A 21,054-nucleotide genomic window follows, 5' to 3' on the forward strand; every position below is an offset into this window, starting at 1 on the left:
TGATTATGTGCTGACTTTTGATAAGCATTCTTTTCTAAATACTCTCTTGTGTTAAATTTGCCAATAATAAGCAGTCCATCAATCCAGCAATGCGCACCGTGACAGCTTAAATTGTGGGACTTTCAACGTTTTTTTCCTCATGGATTAATCTTGAATCACCAGAGCTGCTCTGCATGAATGTATTTGCTGATGTAGTCACAAGAGTGCTTACGATGGGATGTCGGTAAATCAGGTGTGTGCTGTAAGCGCGACGGCAAACCGTGTCCGGCCGGCGTCTGAAGCAATATCGGCCGTGCGGTATAGGAGGTGTTTAGGGAATATTACTAGCAAGTGTGTATTGGACATGTTTGAAACGAGCCAGTTGTGTTAAGACAGGTTTGAAATGAGCCGGTTCTGTTAAGCCAAGACCAGGAAATATTGTCGTCCTTCCAAAAAGCCAATGACCAGCCTCAGTAATACGATAAGTCCAAATCATATTTTTACGTCATAACTAAAAGGATGGCAAACTTTTGCAATTGTTTCGAGGCGCACACACGAGCGCTCGCGCACACACACACAGACACACACACACACACACCACCTCGTCTGGCATGGTGAGCAATCAACTGCAAAAGTCTTTGCGGAAAGCCAAGCGATGGGCTGCGCTGCCGTGTAAATGCTGTGTCCGCTACATTACCCGATTCCCTGTCCTCCAATTAGTGTGTCTCAGGAAGTGCTCGTTGGTCCATTGAAGCGGTGTTTGCAAAGCAAGCGTTCGAGAAAGTTTCATGAAACATTTCATGGCGCAACAAAACGTACAGACTCTGAGGCAATCTTACCATTCGGAGAGAACCGATTAGTTTGACCCCGTCCACATACTTTTATTTCTTTCTTTCTTTATTGGTTGAGTGACAATGTGCACATATATTCCTATCAAAACATATGACATTGAGCCGAAAGCTCATTTCTATTTGTCGTCTAGGAAGATACAATAAACAAACAGAACCTATACAAGGCCCAATTTGTTGTATACAACTTACACAGGCAGTTTGCGGAGAATGAAAATGTCAATGGCCATTGAAAAATCCTTCCAGATTCAATTTCAATTCCAATCCTGAATGTTTCAGAGCAATGAGAGAAAACGTGGATTTTTAAATGGCAGCAATTGCAATTGACACCAACTGGGTGAATAGGGTCACTCAGTCGATCATTCTCTGCTTTTTCTTCTCGCTCTCGAGTACCATGGATGTCATCGCGCGACGTTACAGTAGACAACACCGGAAGTCGAGAGGCGCGGCTAGACCAGCATAAATAGAGATATATGAACATAGGTATCTTTTATACAGAGGTTTATATTGGTGCAAATGTCGATGCATGTCACCGGATGGAATCATTGTTGAGAACAATTCAAACGAATGAATGGTTAAAGCAAAAGGCTTTCACAAAACAAGTTCTTTTTATGTTTGCAGAGAATTTCACTGCATCGGAACACGCCCATATATGCACAATGAATTGTCAGAAAAAATTGCATTGATGATGGAAAAACAACAACAAAAAAAAAAAACAACAACTTAGTGATTATTTCCGAATAAAGATGATGTGACCAAAGCCACCCTGTGAATTATTCGCTGCCAACGATGACTGGCAGTTGTTGCGCATTGCCCCAAATCCAATCCCCTTTTCCTCCGCTATCAATTCACCCGGAGTGATTTACAGTTTCGCTATCCTCTTAAATACGTGGTGTCATTTTGGAACGGCGCTCCTTCGGCCTTAATTCTCCCGTTGTCATGGAAACAGACCGGAGGAGGAGGAGGAGGAGGAGGAGGAGGAGGAGGAAGGCAAAAGCTGCCCCTGACTTTCAGGACGTGTTATTGTCTTCTCTTCTGCTGCACAATGGCTGCAGCACCCAGAAGGAGACGGTCCAATTTTTTGATGGAGCAGTCTTGATGGTACTACTGAAAATAACAGCACGCATATCTGAAGAAATTCAGATTCATTTTCTAATTCTGTCCAAAATGCAAATTGCTATATTTATTGCTTTCAAAATCTTTCCTCCATCCAGTCATCCTGCCCCTGACCTCTTCGTCCAACTCCAAATGGCTCTTGGACACGTTCACTGCCACGTGGACAGTCGGAGCTTGTCAAACTCTGGCTTGGTGGAGTTTCTGTCAGACACTTTTGGCCATGTGGCAAAGCAGGATGATGCCCAGAAACAGGAATGGAATACAGAACTAAATACAAGAGAACTGACCAGACAACGGGGAACACGTGGCGGCGCAAGGAAGCCGATTGGTTGACGCTAACGAGAACAGCTGGACGCAAAGCCCAAACGAGCCATAACAAAATGGTCAGGAGGAAAAATGGCACCAAATGGAGAAAAACGCAAACCGTGACAAGCAATTGAACGGAAGATTCTTGGACCAAGTGAATGTGTCGGGATCTCATTGGAAGATTGACCGACCATCTGCGCGATGAGGTAAGAGGCACGGAGAAAACTCAATTAGAAACGTCTTTTGCGGTGAAGCCAAGAAAAACATTGTGAAATAAAACCAACAGACCATGGGGTATACATGAAATAGGTTGCAAATGGAGCTGAATTTATCCCGGCCCTGGACCGAAGGGAGGTGAAAGCGTTCCGGAAAATAACAATCTCTCCCGTTTGATGGCATTTAACCAAAGCCAGTCTTGCAATGCACTTGAAGTGCAAAGATGCATCAAATTGAGCCGTTTAGGACACCGGCGGCGGGAGTCTGCCGGCCGAGGCCGCCGCCGGTGCACGCGATAACGAGTGACTGCCTGTTGTAAAAAAAGATGTGCCTCCCTTTCATTGTCAGCAGTTTGTGGAGGAAGTTGTGCACCGATTCATCAAATGAATGCATGATGCCAGGCAACAAGTAATGTGTAAGATATGACCCCGTAAAGCTGTCGACGAGTGATGTGTGGTTGTCACCGTCCGTCAACCCCCCCCCCCCCCAGGGACCTCGTCCCGTTTCTCTGTTTCCTCCTCGCTCCATTCATTAAAAATAATTGTCTTGTGCTCAATTAAAGCCAACTGGCGCTTCTTTGATGTGCTGCGCTTTTAAGCTGCGTTCACTTGATGCCGGATAAAGGAATTTCTATTCTAATTGGTTTACTTTCACATGTAGGGCAAGCTTCATAAGATGCATTTGGGTTGCCCAATTGTTCTTTGCTACGTGTATTTGAGCACATTTGAGAAAGACGGCAGGTAAATAAATGATTGTGATCAGAGCGAGTGTGTTTTTGCGTTTACAGAATGAAAACACAAAACGGTTGCAGAAGCCAAATGATTTTTGATTTCCACACAGCAATGCAGCCGCGGCGGGCAGGCTCAGCAGGCAGTCCAGGATTTCCAGAAGAAGATTCTGCATCCTGCTTTGCGAACATCAGGACCGGCTCTCCTCTCCAGTCCTCCTTCCTCCTCATTCTCCTCCGGCGGCTTCGTCGTCTTCCCAGGTTCTTCTAAGATTATTTTATCGTTTTGTTTGAAGAGTTTGTAGAGCCACTGCATCGTGTTCTGTTTGTCTGTCAGTTCCTAGAACCAAAGTGAAGGATCCTGTTTATTTGGAAATGGATGATGTATTTCCCGATTGAAATATAGTCAATTCCAATGAACGCAAATCTTATCATCAAACGATTCTTATCAATATTATTCTTAGAATATATTAATTTTATGAAATATGATTCTTAGAACTAGATTGAAATGGAAGAAATTAGCGGATTAAACTGAATTCTTACAATTAGATTGTCCTCAAATCAAATCCCCTTTTATTGAACAGTAAAATCCCATTTCGAGAGAATTCACATTTTTTGTTGTTGCTTTGAAATAATATTTCAAGCATGTGTCAAGACAAATCATTCCAACTGTAAATTAGAAGCGGCAGCGGTCTGCGCAGTTTCAAAACACACAACGCGAGCGGGGACCTTGACAATAAAGCAGACTTTGACTTCATCCAAAATCTGCCTGCCATATCTAAGCTGCAATTTCACAGATGAACGACTGTGCATATCAGAGTGACAGAAATCTGACAGGTGACTCGGATAGCACGTCAGATCTCTCGGGGCAAACCAAACTTAACAAATGAAGAGAATTCATCATTTTTTTTTTATCCATCCAAAATGACACGAAATCCAGGCAGGATGTCCTTCTAAGGCCCGCTGAATTTTGTGCGAGGTGCACCGTCGCTCCCCACAGTTGATTTTTCGGATGCTATTTTCCATCAATGTTCCATCTGTATATTGAAGCCTTCTTACCTGGTTGTCTTGGATTTGTGTGAGCCATGGTAGGTCTTGGCCAAGTTGCAAGTCTTTCAGTTGCCCTTCTGGCTTGCCCACAGCAGGCAAAACCAAGCAGAAAAGTGCCAGCCAGCAAAAAGCGTGCACCATCTTTCCTTGTCTTGTTGTTTGCGGTGAAGCTGTGCACCCCACCCCGGCCGGCCGACTTTAAGGTGGAGGCTATTTAAATATGGTGATGACGTTGTTAGTTTTGCAGCCATTCTCATTGACGTGTGCTGTAAAAGCAACTCATCTATGATACGGAAAAAAAGAAAAAAAAGCCCAACGCCCATGTGAATAAACAATGATGGCATGAAACTCGCAGGTGTCATAAAATGGGATCCACAAAACTGCGTGAAGCCTCGAGGCCATAAAGGTCACGTGATCATTTGTTCCACGCGGTAAGTTTTAGTGTCAACCTCTAATGAGATTTCTGCTCTGCTTAACTTAACAGGGTTGAACTGAAGACATACCTGTCACGATTTACAATGTTTATAGTGAAGCACTAATGTGCATGACCTAACCATTCTTCTTTTTGACATGCAGCATGGTCGTTATTGTTTTACTTACAGTATCTTTTTGTGTGCTTCTTTCTGAGGTTTAAGAAATTTGGGCTTTTAGAAGAAAGCCTATACCATTGTCCAGCGCATACAGTTTGTGGTTGTAATATCACTCTTTGCCACTAGATGGCAGATATGACTGCGTTGCACCTGCACCAGATTTTGCTGTACTACATTGTGAATAAATAATTTTCATATATGTACATTTTGAATGGTATTTGGGGGGGGGGGGCAGGTTAGTAATGAGATAAGATATTAAGATTAATCTTGGTTGGAGATGTTCATTTGTGGCTTTTTTCCCCATCTTGAAGTGTATTGCAGGAATGCATGTACTGCATGTGGAACAGAGTGCCCTTGACAGGCTTCCACCAACTCCAATGCGAAAACAATCAGAAAGGTGCAGCATCCTCATCCGGCCCCCATAACAATTAGTTGGTGCAATGTGGTAGAAGGAATGAATGTTCCTATGATCAAGTTGGCACACTTTGGAACTGACAGCCGTGCGCTCTTAAAGCTTAGGCTTTAATTCACCATGGCACCTGTCGGGAGAGCATCTGCTTAGTATGACACTTCTTGTTCATGTCAAGATGCAGTTTTAGGTTGCAGTGAGGGCAATGCAACATTTCATCGAGGGGCAGGTTTTGAAACTCCCCTTCAGCTGCTCTTTGTTATGCGCAAACTGACGTAACATGGCTTTTTCTTCTTTTTGACTGTCAATTGCAAGGGATACCCTTTGTGCCAACTGTCTTTTGGGCATGCTGTTGCTTTCCGTGTAAACTACGGCAGGGAAGTCCATCGATTTGAGGCCAGATATGGGGAAGCGGGTTTGAATCGCTGCTCCTTGCGGAGGCTCGGGGGGTTGCTCTGAGGATCGTTTTCGGGGTGAATAGAGCGGAAACACACAGTGATGAACAACTATACTCAATCTGGGACCAGACAGACATTGCTTCTTTTTGTCTTTTACTCCTGGAAAAGCACGAGCATTTGGCACTATTTGCTATGTTACGCGCATGAAGTCCAACATGCAGGCATATTTACAAAAATAGCTTTTAAAGTGCGGGCATTGATGAGTTCAAGTTTGGATTCGAACGACGCAGGAATTCTCAAGCGAGGGCATGTCATTCACGGTTACAGCCAGTGCAAAGAATGAGTCATCATTTCCACCACAAGCCAATTCCTGGGGCACTGCCGTGTTATTTATTGGGACTCTCCCTTTCATTGAAGGATTTTAGTAGTCGTGCAGTAACTGCTTTTATTTCATTTTTTTGGTCCATTAATTAGATATCTAAGGCTACATTTTTGTGTTTGTTAAGGAAGAATATGTGAAAACATGATAATGATCATGAAAATAATTGTGGCCTGAACACAAAGTATGAATAATGTTAGGTTTAATTGTACATCATACAGAGAACAAAATGTAAATGCAAGTGTTTCTTCAGACCAACATTTGTGAGCACTTCTTTGCCAAGTTACCAATCCACCTCACAGATGTGCTATATCAAGATGCTGGTTAGACAGCATGATTATTGCGCAGATGTTCTGTAGGTAAATGACAACTGTTTCAATCAATACGGATTGATTTTCTGACCTAACCTTCCTAAAACTGTAAAAATGCACCTTTTCGGGCCGCCTCTCATTGCCTGGAGTCCAAGGCACATTTGCGCAATGAAGATGATGGACCGCCTGAGGTAAATTGTACTTTAACACATGCCGACTCCCACCGCCGCCCATATACTACGAAAAGGCCCCGCCCCTTGCATGCTGTGAACGCAAACAAACTTTGAGCATGTCCAGTCGAGGTCTCGTCGTCACTCGTCAAGATTTCATTTGATCTCATGACGAGGTGTCATCATTTTGAGCCGAACTGTAGCCCGACACGCTGTTTCCTGGGGCGGACCAAAGGAAGCGAAACATTGTCACCAGAGCGTGGTGAAGTGCACTCAAAAGTATTTGTACATCCGTCACATTCTTCAGGTTGCTACTACTACTTGCGGCAAACCCGACAGCGACCAATTATGTTTTCTCGTGAAGGTCCTTTCACCGTCTGGGGAATGGGTTTACTGTAGAAACAAACACAAAAAAAAGCATGAAGGATCCCATGTACAAGTAGTTGAAACCTTCATCCATATTTCAAATCTACCTAAACATGTCAGGGTGGACGGATGCCAGCCAATAGCTGTACGAATCAGGGTAGTAGTTGCACGTCCCCCTGCCGTGACACTCTATGAATGGCACTTGGCGGAAATGTTCAAGGCACGACCCAGGAGACACTAGAGGTTGGGAAGAGCCTTCTGCACCAGCACCTGTTTGCTTCAATGCCCAGAGGAGACAGACGGTCAGTCGGCCGGTCGGTCAGTCGGCCGGTCGTCAGTCGGCCGGTCGGCCAGTCGGCCAGCCGGTCAGTCGGTCAGTCGCATTGAGCACTGAGAATACCAAACATGAGGGAGGGACACCCTTAGTGATGAACTGTTACCATGACAAATGAATATCCACTCCAGAGGGACTCCCAGCCTCTGGGACATTCTGGTAGCAGAGTTGTCTGACTGTGGACCGCTATGACATTGGAGCTTGTTTCACACACGGCGCACCTATTCGACAACAGAAACAAAATTGCTGAGAAGCCGGTGGACGTAGATAGGACGCATGCTCAACGACTAAACCCACGTCCACGAAAGACAGCAAGTTTTACAATCACATGACCAACCAGTTGCATATTCACGGACAAAAATCCCACCTGCTGATGTGGGAGGAGAGCCGCTCTCCTGTCAAGGCAACCATGGAGGGAAGCATGGGCGCATCAGTGGACAGCCAGTAGGAGTAGTCGTTACGAGAAGCGTAGCGGCAGTTTGTCTCCGTGTCGCAAAAGAGGAAGGGCATGGGGGAGAATCGAGGCAGACAGCTTCCCGAGGTGCCTGACGTTCGGTTGGAAATGGTTCATCAAAGGATCAATCGGAAGGCTCTGGGACTTGAAGAGTTCTCTTACCAAGGTCTTGACCATGAGCTCGTTCGTTTCCGTTGATGAAGAGGAAAGAGTAGCCGACGTAAATAAGGGTGGTGCTTTCAGGGCACCTAGGCACCTGAGTACTCTGACTATGTCGCGCAATCAGGAAACTGGTCACATAGCCATAGCCACTTTCCCCTTGTACTCCCTTTTGGCCCTTGTTGCCTGGATCTCCAGAGCTGCCCGGTTGACCTGAAAAGGGAACCAGAAAAATATTACTTGATTTTTCTCTTTTAATACGTCACCAAGTGCAATCAGCATGATATGATTTTCTGCATTTTATACCAACAAGTAGACTCCTGCACACACCTGGCAAACCTGATGCTCCTTTGTCTCCCTTGTGCCCAGTAAATCCAGGTGGCCCCACCGGGCTGGAACCTTGGACTCCTTTAATACCCGGGAGACCTTTTAAACATAATATATTAAGTTGCAACAATGTACCAAGCGTGCATGATTTAAAGAGAGTTTAAGCTTTGGACCTGTTTGGCCTGGTGGTCCGGCTGGTCCAGTGTTCCCAGGGGGCCCAGGGTTGCCAGGAGAACCATGTAAGCCTGGGGGTCCTGGTTCATATATTACCCTGCCATATCCTGGTTCACCTTTGATGCCTGATGGGAAGAAAAAAAGATAATTGAATGGTGATATAGAGTCTAAACTTTGCATCTCAATGAGTGTACTCACCAGGTTGTCCTGGAAAACCCTTTGACCCAGGTGGACCAGGTGGGCCGGGTAAATATCCGTGGTCCCCCTTGTCACCTGTAAAATATTCAGTTAGGGCTATTGCCACTTTTTGAATGATATACGTACATATAGTAGTTAACTCTTACCTGGGTACCCATTGTTTCCAGTGGGACCAGAGTCACCCCTTGGTCCTGGATTTCCAGGTGTGCCTCTTGGACCCTGACAAAGTAAATTAGTCAAAACCTCCTCATATCTAAACAGGACTCCAATCCCATACAAATCACATACAGGTGGACCGGGATTGCCTGGATCTCCTAGCGGTCCAGTGTGACCTGGTCTCCCTGTCGGGCCTGGGTCTCCTCTGTTCCCTTTCAGTCCAGGTCCAGGAGGGCCTGGAGGTCCAGGTGGACCAGGATAACCTTTGACCAACAAAAGCTGAGTTTGATGATGTGTGACAAAAGATGTGAGTCATTTAAATTGTGAAGAAATGTACTCACCTGGCCTACCCGTATGGCCATCGATTCCACGGTCTCCTTTAGCCCCGGGGTAACATGCCCCATCTCCTCCCGGTGGTCCTCTGGGGCCTGAGACCCCATATGATCCAGGAGGTCCTCTGTCTCCTCTTAATCCGGGAATTGCTGGACCAGGTGGGCCAGGCAAACCATGATTGCCAGAAAGACCTACAGAACAGGAAGATGAGCTTTCGAATCCAACTGTCACGTATGTACCCATTTACCTAATCAAGTTACACTTTCTCTGCTCATTCCGTACCTCTTTTTAGACCATACGTATATTCCAAGAAGTAAACTGAGATATTTTGAAGTCAGAGGCTCACCTGGCTGACCTGGGTCACCACGTGAACCAGGTGGTCCCTCGATCACAACTGTATACGAGGAAGAATCGGAACATTTTAATTGGACGCAACACAGAAAGTCTCATTTGCGTTTCAATGCATGTCAAAATACAGCATTGTCTAAGAAATAGACATTGACAATTTGCTGTCTCTCACTTGTATCTCCTTTCTCCCCTGGTGGTCCAGGGATGCCATCCTGTCCCTGATTGCCTCTGGGACCTTGAGGCCCAAAACCACCTGGTGGGCCTTGGGTACCTGGAAACCATCAAAAGCAAAAGAGAATAATATTGACTGTAATGCAGACTCATTTTGTTGCATTCTTCCCTATTAAGACATTTCAATGGACTTTGCCTGGTGGTCCATTGGGTCCTCGCCGTCCTTTGCTTCCCTGAGGTCCATCTGAACCTCTTGGTCCTTGATATCCAGGTGAACCTGGAACAATAGGATCGGGAAAAACAAGGTAGATCCGACCCTCATGGGGACACATAGCGGTACAGAAAACGGATGGATATTAGAAGACATAGAGGCGTATAATATAAATTGCCAGACCATTTTGTCCTTTGGGTCCTGGTTCCCCTTTGAGTCCATTAAATCCTGGTAAACCATGTTCTCCAACAATACCAGGCTGTCCTTTTGCACCCTTCATTGTGTGTGTGTTGCTTAATCCTGGTTCCCCCTGATGAAAATGAACATTATTTGTTTTATTGAGATGTACATTTGATTCCGGACAAACGTCTTATTTTTTTCACCTTTTGTCCCATCGGTCCAGGTGGGCCATACCCCTCATAGTTTGGTTCTCCTTTTTCTCCTTTGTACCCCCTTGGACCTGGAGCCCCAATTGTGCCAGGCTCTCCAGAGACTCCCTGATCTCCTTTTAGTCCCTTTAATCCTATTTGAGCATTACAGTATATTAACAACGGCACAGGTCTAATTCCAGACACTAAGTTTACAAATGAATTTACTATTAGATGCACCTGATTAGGTATTAAATGAAAGCATACATTTTATACATGCAGTTTATACTTACCAGGATTGCCTTGGAGGCCTGGATCTCCTGGTATCCCGGGGGGGCCAGGTACTCCTTTCAAGAATGCTGGAATACCTGGGTTGCCTGGTGGACCTGGACGTAACGCATATCATTCTCAAAATTAGTATTGCAGTCACGTTTGTATGCATTGAATATGGGGTGGGGAAATACACCTCTTCCCCCAGGCCTCCCTGGTGCTCCAGTATTTCCCCTTGGTCCTTTTGTTCCAATACTTCCAGTATCTCCCCAGGGACCAACTGCTCCAGGTTCACCTGGTGCAGTGCAGTTACAGCAGAATTATTTACTGTGCATGGAATCATCAAATGTCACATCATTTCATACAGTAAATTGGTAAATGAAGTCACCTGGTGGGCCAGGGTCTCCTGGGGGGCCAGTAAGTTCTATAGGTTGTGGCGACGGAGCTCCCGGGGGACCCCTGGGTCCTGGGTCCCCAGTCAATCCTGGAGGGCCCCGGGAACCTTTGTTTCCAGCTCGACCAGGGTCACCTGTAAACAATCCATCAAAAAGGATTCCATGTAGGTTGCATGAGTGCCGTCTTTCTATGTCCCTTGTGATGATTTCAAGTCGGATTAAGAAGCCAGGTTAAGCTGTTTGTGAAGTCAAGTGAAGTTCATTTGTATACCAATTTGCCCTGGTTGTCCTATAATTCCAGGCAATCCATGTGGTCCGTATCCTGGTAATCCATCTGGTCCAGGATCTCCTCTCACTCCTGAGAAAACCCAAGTAGATTAATATGTAACAATCAAAACAAAGTTTTCATAGTGGTTTGTGATGTTGGTGTAAAATATCACCATACCCATTTGGCCCGGTAGGCCATTTTGTCCCTTAACTCCTTTGAGTCCAGTCTCCCCTGGAGGACCTGGTACCGATGGCCCGGGACGACCCGGTTCACCTGGAGGGCCAGGTTTACCAAACCCAGGGAATCCTCTGTTTCCCTTTTCACCTGGCAGCCCATCCGGTCCTAGGACAGGGAAGGTAAAGCCATTTAACAAAATGGTGATCGGGTGAAAACAGAAGTATTGTAAAGATACTATAAAGAAGAAAAAAAAACCTGCAACTTGTGAGCTGTTTTTTTTGGGAGGAGGACACTTACCTGGCAGTCCCGGATTGCCATCTAGTCCTGGTGGCCCCGCTGGTCCAGGAAGAGGCTCACATGAGCCTTTACTACCTTTTGGTCCCTCTGGGCCAGTTTCTCCTTTATTTCCTAAACATAACATGGAAACAGCAGATGATGAATGAAGGAATTGATTGAATTGATTTCAACCTCCTCTTTATATGGAAGAGTCTGTGACAACCTTTTTCCCCCGATGACCCTGGATTTCCTGGTAATCCTGGATTCCCTGGTGAGCCAGGTATTCCAGGATCTCCTCCAGGCCCTTGAGCACCATCATTTCCAGGAAGGCCTGGTGGGCCTCTAGGTCCTGGCAGTCCATAACCACCATCACCCTGAATATGACATTAGAAAGAAAACCGAGCCTTTGTTGTCAATGTGTTAACACAGTCCACAGTATTTGTGCAGTTTTAAGATTGCTTTTGTTATTGACCTTCACTCCTGGAAGACCAGGAAGGCCCTGTCGACCTGGCAGACCAGGAGGGCCGATACTCGGGAGACCTGGGATTCCCGGCGACCCCTTGTCACCTGTATAACACACGCATACCTTGATTCCTATAGTTTGTGTTGTAGCCCAAGTCATGGCTATAATGTTACAATTTCGGGGCGTGTAAACAACCTTTCTCTCCCGGGAACCCTGATGGTCCAGGATATGCTTCATCTGCTCTTTCCCCTTTCTGTCCTGGGAAGCCAGGCCTGCCGATAAAACCTGGAGTGCCTGGAACACCTGGAAATAGGTTTGTTTAAGAGTGAATGACACTTTCATCAGTTAGTGCGTATTCCTGGATACATTACCTGGCCTTCCTGGTAATCCTTCTTGACCTTTATACCCAGGTGGTCCAGGAAGGCCTTTTACATGAATGGAGCCTGGTTCTCCTTTCTGGCCTACCATGGTAAGGTAAGAGAGGAGATCTGATAAGCATGTCTACGTGTCTGTTGGGTTTCTGCATTCATATCCGAATGTTTATGCACCTGGAAATCCAGGTGACCCAGGGAACCCAGGTACCCCCAAATTGCCCTTGGTTCCTAGAGGTCCAGCAGGCCCATACCCCTCTGCTCCAGGGTATCCTTGTAGTCCTGGTCTCCCCGAAAGCCCTGGTGGACCTGGAAAACCTTTTGCTCCCTCTCTACTAAACTAAAGCGTAGATAAAGAAGAAATAATGCGATTGAAATTGCTCAGGTTATTTTTCGTTAAAAAAAAGAAAACTGGAAAGATTTCCACGGCCAAATGTTCTCACCGAATCCCCTGGAGGGCCCTGGACACCTTTGAGACCTCGCAGTCCTGGAGACCCAGGGTGGCCATCGTTTCCAGGCCTGCCAATATGTCCCGTGTCTCCTTTCTCCCCTTTTTCTCCTGGTCTGAATTCAGAAAACGGCTCTCCCTTTTGTCCAGGGAAGCCCGGTGCACCTGGTGTACCGATAGAACCCTTGGCAGAGGAATGACTATGTTAACATAAAAAAAAAAAAAAAAATGTAATCCTTTTTTTCCAGATACAACTTTTCTTACCGGACTTCCAGGCAAGCCCCGACTTCCTGGGAAACCCGAGTCACCTTTAACTCCCGGTCCTTGATTAAGTCCTGGAGAGTGCACATGTAGGAATATGAGCATTTCTGCAGGATTAGCATCTATATTCAAGTTTTGGCTGGAGATGGCATACTAAGCAATTCATCGATGAGCTGTAGTAGGATTTGATTGGTTGTATTTCATCGATTGAGGTGAAATCGAGGACATCGTTTGGCTGCAATTGTCAGATTTAGTAACTCGTTTCAAAATAATCAAATGAATATGAATACTCATTTGAAAATAATGAAATGAATAAGTGATATCTCATTTTATTTTTGATCAAACCCTTGAGCCTAGCGATTTCATGCTTCTACTTCCTTTTGACGATGATTAGATGCTCTTACCTGGTAATCCTGGCAGACCTGGCCGACCTGGTGGGCCTGGTACGCCTTCCCTCACGCAATCAACGCAGCGCTCGCCTTTATCCCCTGTTTAAAGCAGCCACAGGAATGATTGGAAAGGTTTGTTTTTGAATGTTAATTGACTTCAAAATGTTCAGACTATTGTGAACTGTCCTGGCACATGTCCTGCCATTGGTTATACATAGGTGGCCATCAGCATATCACTTTTCAACAGGGTTTCTGCCCACCTTTCATTCCATACATCCCGTCGTATCCTCCTGGCCCGGGCATACCCTTGACACCCTTCATTCCCGGCAGCCCTTTGAGAATTGTCTTTTCTTCAAGAAACAAGAAGAATTCTTAACCCATAAAATCATTGTTCAATAGTCCAGTTCAGAGTGACACCTTTCCAACCTGGTTATCACTAACTTAACAAACAGTGCACAAAATTGTAGCGACATTGAGCATTTTCAAAACAACTGCACGCACAGACCTTTGTCTTCAGGTAGTCCAGGTGGGCCTCGATCACCTGGAAGTCCTGGTTCACCAGGATCTCCTTCTGGACCAGAAGGGCCTGGATAATGATCACCCGGGTCACCAGGATCTCCCTTGGGACCCGGAGAACCGTCAGGACCTCGTGGCCCTTGTCGATCAGATGAATCTCCTGCATAAAAAGTTGAGTGGCTGCTGATTAGGAATGATTACGTGTGTTTTGGAACACAGCCCTTAAGTGTGAGTGCAAAAGGCAACTCTACAATATTTTCACTTCCTGTAGGCAGGTGTCCCACTACTATTGTAAACTTGCTTAAGTGGTAAACACCTGGCGGTCCATCAGGTCCAGGAAATCCCACATTGCCTGGGAAGAGAAGAAAAGAAAAGAAATGAAAACAAATCAGAAAAAGCTTTCATAGCCAGTTTGCAGTTACATGACTGTACCCTATGGTCATTCACCTTGGCGTCCAGTACGTCCAGGTTGGCCTGGATCACCTGGTTCTCCCATGTATCCTTTCAGCAGGACATCCACAGGTCCCACTATCTGCAAAGAAATAATCCTTTTAAAAAACAGCCCACAGCTCTCATTAGTTCTTGGTGAACCTCAAAGGGGCCATCCATAGTTTTTAATGACTTCTATACAAACACTTGGGTCTTTGGGAAGCATGGAGTGTGAAATGAAGCAGAGTCCAATCTTTTATCTGCCTCTGCGACAGCGCTGTGTAAGTGGGGCTTATTTACATAATAGCCGTCTGACAATTAGTTTCTCTGCCCATGACCTGATTGGCTAGGCTGGCTGAAGATACGGAGCCACAGCGGCCACAGGGCTTCGAAGAACCGCAGTATATTGTCATTTGACAACACTTGGGAACGGTTTGAAATGGGCACGACAATGGGGACTCCTTCCAAGACATACTATAAATGAGAATGATGCAATTACCGTCGTTTCCCCAGGTTGACCAGGTTGACCTCGATCGCCCTTAGCACCCTAAAATGACAGAGAGGTGTGATCGACTTGAATCAACCACATGGCAAGCCGTCAACAATTCCAATGACATGACAGGAAAAAGAAGCGATTACTGACCGTCCCTCCCGTTTCCCCTGGATATCCTGGCGCACCTCTGGGACCGGGCCTTCCCTAAACACACCCAATATGTTCTAATCAACGCAATAACACCACTCTGTGCAAATAGCATCCCTACCATAAATCCTGCTGGTCCAGGTTCACCATCCTTCCCCAGCTTTCCCTGCAAGGACAATTAAGTCCAGTGAGGACATTGAGTCCATGCATTCAATCAGTTCAGTACCCTTTGTTTGCTCGAACGACGACACTGCGTCGCCGGCGGGCATTCATTTATTTTCCCGTTAAAGTTCTTTGGGTCCGGACACATTACATGCCAGTCATCATAAACGCAGCAACCGCTTGCGACTGGGGAGAACCTCTGTTGCATTATTCACAGGGGCTGCCGTGCAGGAGCGGCAAGGGCTCAACAGTATTGCTGTCAACACATTCTTGCTCATATTGGCAAAGGTGACAGACACCCTTCAAAGACGTCCAATTATTTCAGTCTAATGGGCGGTCGGTCGGTCGGTCGTTCTATGACACGCGACATGAAACGTCCTTCCGTAGCCCGTTTACTTTATTGCTGCACACTACTGCCCTCTGTTGTCCTATGTTTTTAAATGAAATATTGGACCGCATATTCATATAGAAATGTAGATACGTGCATAAAAAGAGATGCAAAAAAAAAAGAGCTACATATTGTATACCTCTGGACCCACTTGACCTTTATCTCCCTTTGCTCCTTTTGTGTGGTAGCCATCACCAGGGTCTCCCTGAGAAAATAGCATTCAGGGAATGAATGAATGAATGAATGAATACCGAGACCACTACACAGATTTAGATCTAGAAGAACTTACTTGAGGACCTTTGCAACCTTTTTCTCCGGTATCCCCTGGGTCTCCTTTTGCTCCCTGACAACCAAGTCACATTCATACCTTATTGCCTTATTTTTGTAGTTCCGCACCCAACGGGCAATAAATAACGCACAAGTAAATCATGTGCAGTTGACTCACTCACCTTTAACACGAGACTCTCAGTGAAAAACTCCCTGATGCGACCTGGTGATCCAGGTGGGCCTGGAGGGCCTTGTCTTCCCTAAATTAAAAGATGAATATGACTTATTAATGGCAAATGCAACCAACGAGATTTGATTCAAACAAATCAGAACGTTTTGAAGTTCATGATGCTTTTAATGCCCTCTTTAAGTGTTGGGCAACTCAATGAATCTGCAAGTATGCAAGGGCCTACTGTAATGGAGGCCTTTTGTTTCAATATTTTTAGTGACATCACTTGAGAGCTAGCCGTTTGCTCACCCGTGTTTGGCGTTATGACATCTATTACTAGTATCTACGTATTTCAAAATATATTACCTTTGGTCCAGCTGGTCCTGGAATACCTATGCCTCCTTGACCCTAAAATATAAATGTACATATTTTAAAAAAGGCTCAAGAGTCACAGATAAAGCTTTTTGGGCACAAATATTCAATATTACCTTCGACCCCGGAAGCCCTGCAGAGCCTGGAAGCCCCTGTTAAAAAAAGAAAGAAAAAGTCATCGATTCAAATGGACAGTTTGTGATGTTTTGATCTTGCACAGTGTAACCATTTGACTCACATCATGTCCACGTGATCCCGAGTCTCCCTGTGGCCCAGGTATTCCCTGGAAACCTGGCGCTCCCTAAAATATTGATCCCAGACAGGAATATGCATCCAATTGTAACATCACCTCAAATGGTTCATACTGTCATTTTATGCCCTTGAATGTTGTTAAATTGGAACGTTTTCTTGTTGTACAAGGAAAACATTTACCGGTACTCCTGTTCTCCCTGGAAGTCCTGGTGGCCCCGGAATTGCCCCAACTGACACTGCAGACTGACCCTGCAGAAATGGCCAAAAGGTTGTTCAAATTTTGGGTTTTTTGCCCACGTTTGTATTAAACATATACAAAATATGACAAGATTAGGTGCAATATAAAGAAAGAAAAAAATAAACAAACAGGTAGCAGTAGGTTTCCTTTTTGACATGGTCGGTCCTTCAGGTGTGATTGAAAGGGCAATTCAGGTAGAGTAGTAGTAGCAGCAGCAGCAGCAGCAGCACATTTCAAAGCTAATATTGAAACAAGCTATCGGTCCCACTCGAATGTGTTCCAAAATTAGCTCGGGGACCTCGGGGAGGCTCACCTGTTTGTGCCGCGTCATGTTATTATAATTTCCTTTTTTTTTTTTTTTTTTTGTTTGGTACATCAGGCAGGAGGATCCTGCCAAGAAACTTCCAAAAGGGCAGTCCTGGGCACTTTTACACTTTTCCGACCTAAATAAACACTTGTAGAAAAAGTGCTTAGCAACTGACCTCAGCTGGCGCAGCATGCATTTTATTACCTTTGGTCCAGGAGGACCCAGAGGACCCTGTGAATTAAAAACGAGGAGTCAAGTTTCAATATTAGATACAGGCTTTGCTGGCAGTCTTAAAGTAACTATGGTGGCATGGAAAACCCATGATACACTGAGACCTCCCTCTTTAGTCGGACAATGCCGAATTTGGCGCTCATTTTGCTGCTTGCGATACATTGTGACAATGAAATGATTATGTGAATTGATTTTCTATCAATCAAAAGTACTAGTAGTGCTAATGATAATTGGCATCAGTATTGGTGGACGAGTGCCGGTATCGGTGTGAAGAAGAAGAAGAAGAAGAAGAAAAAAAAAAGTCTGATCAGGCTGTGTCGATTTTGGGTTGGGCACGGGATGGCAGCGCACAATTGTTTGACACTGTGCAGATTTGAAAGAAGATAAAAGCAGGAAGTAGGCCAACTCAACAAGGTCAGCCTAGCTAGCCTGCGCTGAAAATGATGCAATCTTCTGTAGTCTTGCTTTTTGTCTTCACCAAAAAGCAAAAGCTATAGAGTCATTTCATCAAATAGATCAGGGCAAAACTATTGTGACATGGTTCGTTCAAATTGTTCAAGATTCAAGATTCAAGAGTTACTTTACACAAATGGATCGACTGTAAACAAATGGAAGAAAATGCTGAGGACATTGTTCGACTTCAGAGGTATCTCAACTCTATAAATTGCGTTGTCATCTTACAGGGAGTCCATCAAGTCCAGGGACACCATTAGCACCAGGAAATCCATCTTCTCCCTAAAACAAAAATAGTTTCAAATGCGTTCACGTGCCAGCTACTCTTTAGCTTTGTTCACCCAGAACAGAGATAGACTGGCCACTGGTCACAGAAAGGCAAAGCATTCACCTAGTCCATTTGTGTTTCCAGCTCCTTGTTAAAGACAAGCAAGTTGTACAAAACAGTGATCAGTGAATCTTAGGTTCATCTGACAATCAAAATGACGGTGCATTTTTGGTTCATCCAGAAATTTCAGTCAAATATCCTGAAATGAGCGTATGAAATTTGTCACAAAATTCAATGGAAACAACTTGAAGCTTGAACAAAACACTGGACTCGAGTGAGTTTCATTTCACTTGTCAGAGAAACCATCCCATGGTGCTACGTGAACACTTCCTCACATCTGTTCCATTGCACCCTGGAGCCCCCGGTTCCCCAGGTGGGCCCTGCAGACCCGGAATGCCCTACGAATGAAGAGACAAACGCATTAACGCCCAATCGATCTGAGGACAAACGCAGCACAACACTTGAGGTCAATAAACACGAGTTGTAGTGCACCGGTAAACCGTGCGAGCCTGCAAATCCCTCTTTGCCTTCGGGACCCTGTAAGACATAGTCATCGGACTTAGTCCAACTTCACATGTCCAGTAAACAGAAACAAGGCTGTCTTTTATTTTCTTACCGGGTCTCCTAGGAGGCCAACAGGCCCATCAGGCCCAGTGTTGCCCTGCAGAGCACAATCACCGTTGCTACTCTGCTCTTAACGTAGGGTTACAGTGATGGCAAATTGCATTGCTAGGAACGAAATGTACCTTTAGTCCGTTTGGCCCAGCGTGACCTTTTATTCCCCTGTGGCCTTCTGGTCCCGGAGGGCCGAGACTTCCTGGAAGACCCCTGTCTCCCTGTGTGGGATGGTTTGGGAAATTCAATCGCGAATTCAGTCCAGAGAGCGAGCATCCGTGCCTTTCATCCAAGCGTTATAGAAATGAGATGAATGGATCCAAATGAGAAAAATCAGCTGGTCTCTCGTGATGAGGTCAAAAAAATAAAAGAGAAATGTAATAAGCAGCTACTCTACCGGCTGTGGGCGGGGTAGAATATGGATAATTCTTCAACTCCTTTTATTCATTTATGTCTGCTCCTGTGTACTAATAAATACTATGAAATGCTCCCAGTAACAGCTGCAGTTCTTACAAGTGAAATTTAGTTTGTACTGTATATGGCTCCATCTGGTCCCTCTTGATAAGGTTGCAAACAAGAATGTTGAGAAGCGAATTCCTGTTTGTGTACGCGTGTGTGTGTGTGTGTGTATTGCATAGCTTTAAACATGCTTAAGATGTAAAAACAACAAAAAAAAAGTGATTACTTTTAACCCCTTCTTTTTCAGTTTTAGTCCTTGGAAATTTCATGGCTCCAAGCCTGTGTTTATCAAATGTCTGTTATCAACATCAGTAACTTACCATGCACATGAAATAATGTCATGCTTCACTCACCCTGTTGCCTTTGACTCCTTCACAGTGACATGGTGACTTTCCCCTGCACACGCACTGAAACACACCAAATATGTATACAGTCGTCAGTCCAGTGTCACACTTGCCTCTGCAAGCCCAATCTGCTCATATAGGCAGGCGATCAATGCGTTTGAGTGGAGTCATGGAGGGAAGGACGGGATTTATGGGATCAATTTCTTCCAATAACAGGGAGCCATCAATTTCCATGGCACACTCGGTGTTATGAGTTGGAACCTTCAGCATTTGCTTAATAGAAGTGGAGCCCAGCAAGCTACTGGTATACCGCTTTGGCCTCGAGGGCTTCTACAAGCTTGAGCAGTGATTTCCAATTCATGTCTTGAGAGAGATTATCATGTCAGAAACTTCATGAATTTGGTCTAATTTTGAGAGCTTGATTTTATTTGGCATGATTTGAAATGCCGACTCCTTCAAGGAGCAGTGTCAAAGTCTTTTTTTTTTTTTTTGAAGGCCCCCATGAATGAGTAGTAGGCTGGACACTCAACCCCCAAATTGCTCCTGATGCTGCGCCAATTCAGTAGTGGCAGAACTAGAGGGGTTAGGGTTAGGGTTAGCCCCCCCCCCCCCACCCTAAATATGCTTTGACCCCCCAGCTGCCAGACAAAATAATTAACTGAAGATTCTTTTCCCATATTTGTACCCATCCCTTTTGCAGCATTTTTGAGGAATTGTTGGTGATTCTTTCTTTTGTTTTGCGGACCACCTGAGTTATCCCCGCCCCATGGCCTAACTCCTTTTAAAACCACAAGTCAAAGATAATAGATCAAAGGGGACCGACCATATGCTGCAATATCTGAAGATTTTTTGTCTTTAACTTGAGGAGATTTGAGCGAGAATCATGTAACTTGTCCAACATTTGCTTTCATGGGCCACACAAAATAATGTGGCGGGTCCAGATCCGGCCCCCGGTCCTGAGTTTGACACCTGCACATTCAATCCAAGGGAGCAGTGGTTCAGAGGACTTCGAAATATTTTGTTTAATTCAGCACTCTGTCCTTTGCCCTCTAAGAGCTCTCACACAAAGGCCCACCAACATGCTCAGCCACAAAGTATTCTGAAATGCTTACAGTCAGACAAACAAACTCTTCTCGTCAGGATGCAAGATGTTGGCAGGCACACCAAAAGTCAAGCCGACAGGGAATAGACGTTTGGCAAAAGTTCGAAAAGGTTTCTTTCGCTTCTGGCATGAAGTTTAGCCAAATATTGTTCCAGCTGCCAAATACGTATTCTTACCTTCTTGGCAGCGACATCGGTCAGCAGCACAGCAATTAGGATGAGAGGAAGCAGCGACCCTCTTCTTTCCATCTCTTCTCCTCTCACTGGATCTCCACCCAAATCATAAGACGAGTCGTCAGGAGTGATCCACGCCCGCTCGCCCTGATGCTGCGACTGCTACGCACCATGCACGCTGTTGACGTTCATT

At 45.2% G+C, this 21,054-nt stretch overlaps 1 protein-coding gene and 1 long non-coding RNA gene across 2 annotated transcripts; one reads left to right on the plus strand and one right to left on the minus strand.

Annotated features, from left to right (window-relative positions):
* The first annotated feature begins 1,800 nt into the window (after nt 1-1,800).
* Nucleotides 1,801-3,433, plus strand: LOC133165234 (uncharacterized). The gene is made up of 3 exons (XR_009717540.1): nt 1,801-1,928; nt 2,042-2,455; nt 3,306-3,433. It is a non-coding gene; the product is annotated as an uncharacterized LOC133165234 (long non-coding RNA).
* A 2,838-nt stretch (nt 3,434-6,271) lies between these two features.
* LOC133166089 (collagen alpha-5(IV) chain-like) lies at nt 6,272-21,046 on the minus strand. The gene is made up of 52 exons (XM_061296090.1): nt 20,865-21,046; nt 19,596-19,649; nt 18,915-19,004; nt 18,785-18,829; nt 18,661-18,705; nt 18,504-18,566; nt 18,069-18,122; nt 17,361-17,387; nt 16,792-16,860; nt 16,598-16,660; nt 16,476-16,511; nt 16,354-16,395; nt 16,001-16,078; nt 15,841-15,894; nt 15,691-15,756; nt 15,123-15,167; nt 15,005-15,058; nt 14,861-14,908; nt 14,380-14,464; nt 14,249-14,284; nt 13,922-14,092; nt 13,677-13,766; nt 13,432-13,515; nt 13,031-13,101; nt 12,762-12,950; nt 12,496-12,658; nt 12,319-12,408; nt 12,143-12,250; nt 11,957-12,051; nt 11,708-11,858; nt 11,506-11,616; nt 11,209-11,373; nt 11,035-11,121; nt 10,757-10,897; nt 10,565-10,663; nt 10,392-10,484; nt 10,114-10,253; nt 9,914-10,040; nt 9,716-9,796; nt 9,521-9,619; nt 9,347-9,394; nt 9,009-9,191; nt 8,800-8,930; nt 8,658-8,730; nt 8,512-8,586; nt 8,313-8,438; nt 8,143-8,238; nt 7,816-8,025; nt 7,567-7,744; nt 7,306-7,420; nt 6,973-7,142; nt 6,272-6,892 (listed from the first exon to the last, which is right to left on the minus strand). The coding sequence occupies exons 1-52, from the start codon at nt 20,934-20,936 to the stop codon at nt 6,817-6,819; spliced, it is 4,962 nt and encodes a 1,653-aa protein (XP_061152074.1). The 5' UTR covers nt 20,937-21,046; the 3' UTR covers nt 6,272-6,816.
* Nucleotides 21,047-21,054: the final 8 nt, after the last annotated feature.

Source organism: Syngnathus typhle, linkage group LG13 (assembly GCF_033458585.1).
Source record: "Syngnathus typhle isolate RoL2023-S1 ecotype Sweden linkage group LG13, RoL_Styp_1.0, whole genome shotgun sequence".
NCBI lineage: Eukaryota > Metazoa > Chordata > Actinopteri > Syngnathiformes > Syngnathidae > Syngnathus > Syngnathus typhle.

Bases quoted from the DNA above. Each gene is read 5' to 3' on its own strand.
- LOC133166089 (XM_061296090.1), bottom strand. From the start codon at position 20,936: ATGGAAAGAAGAGGGTCGCTGCTTCCTCTCATCCTAATTGCTGTGCTG. The intron at 16,861-17,360 runs GTAATAAAATGC...CCATTTCTGCAG, and splicing joins TGGGTCCTCCTGGACCAAAG to GGTCAGTCTGCAGTGTCAGT. The intron at 10,664-10,756 runs GTGACTTCATTT...GCACTGCACCAG, and splicing joins AGGAGACCCTGGCCCACCAG to GTGAACCTGGAGCAGTTGGT.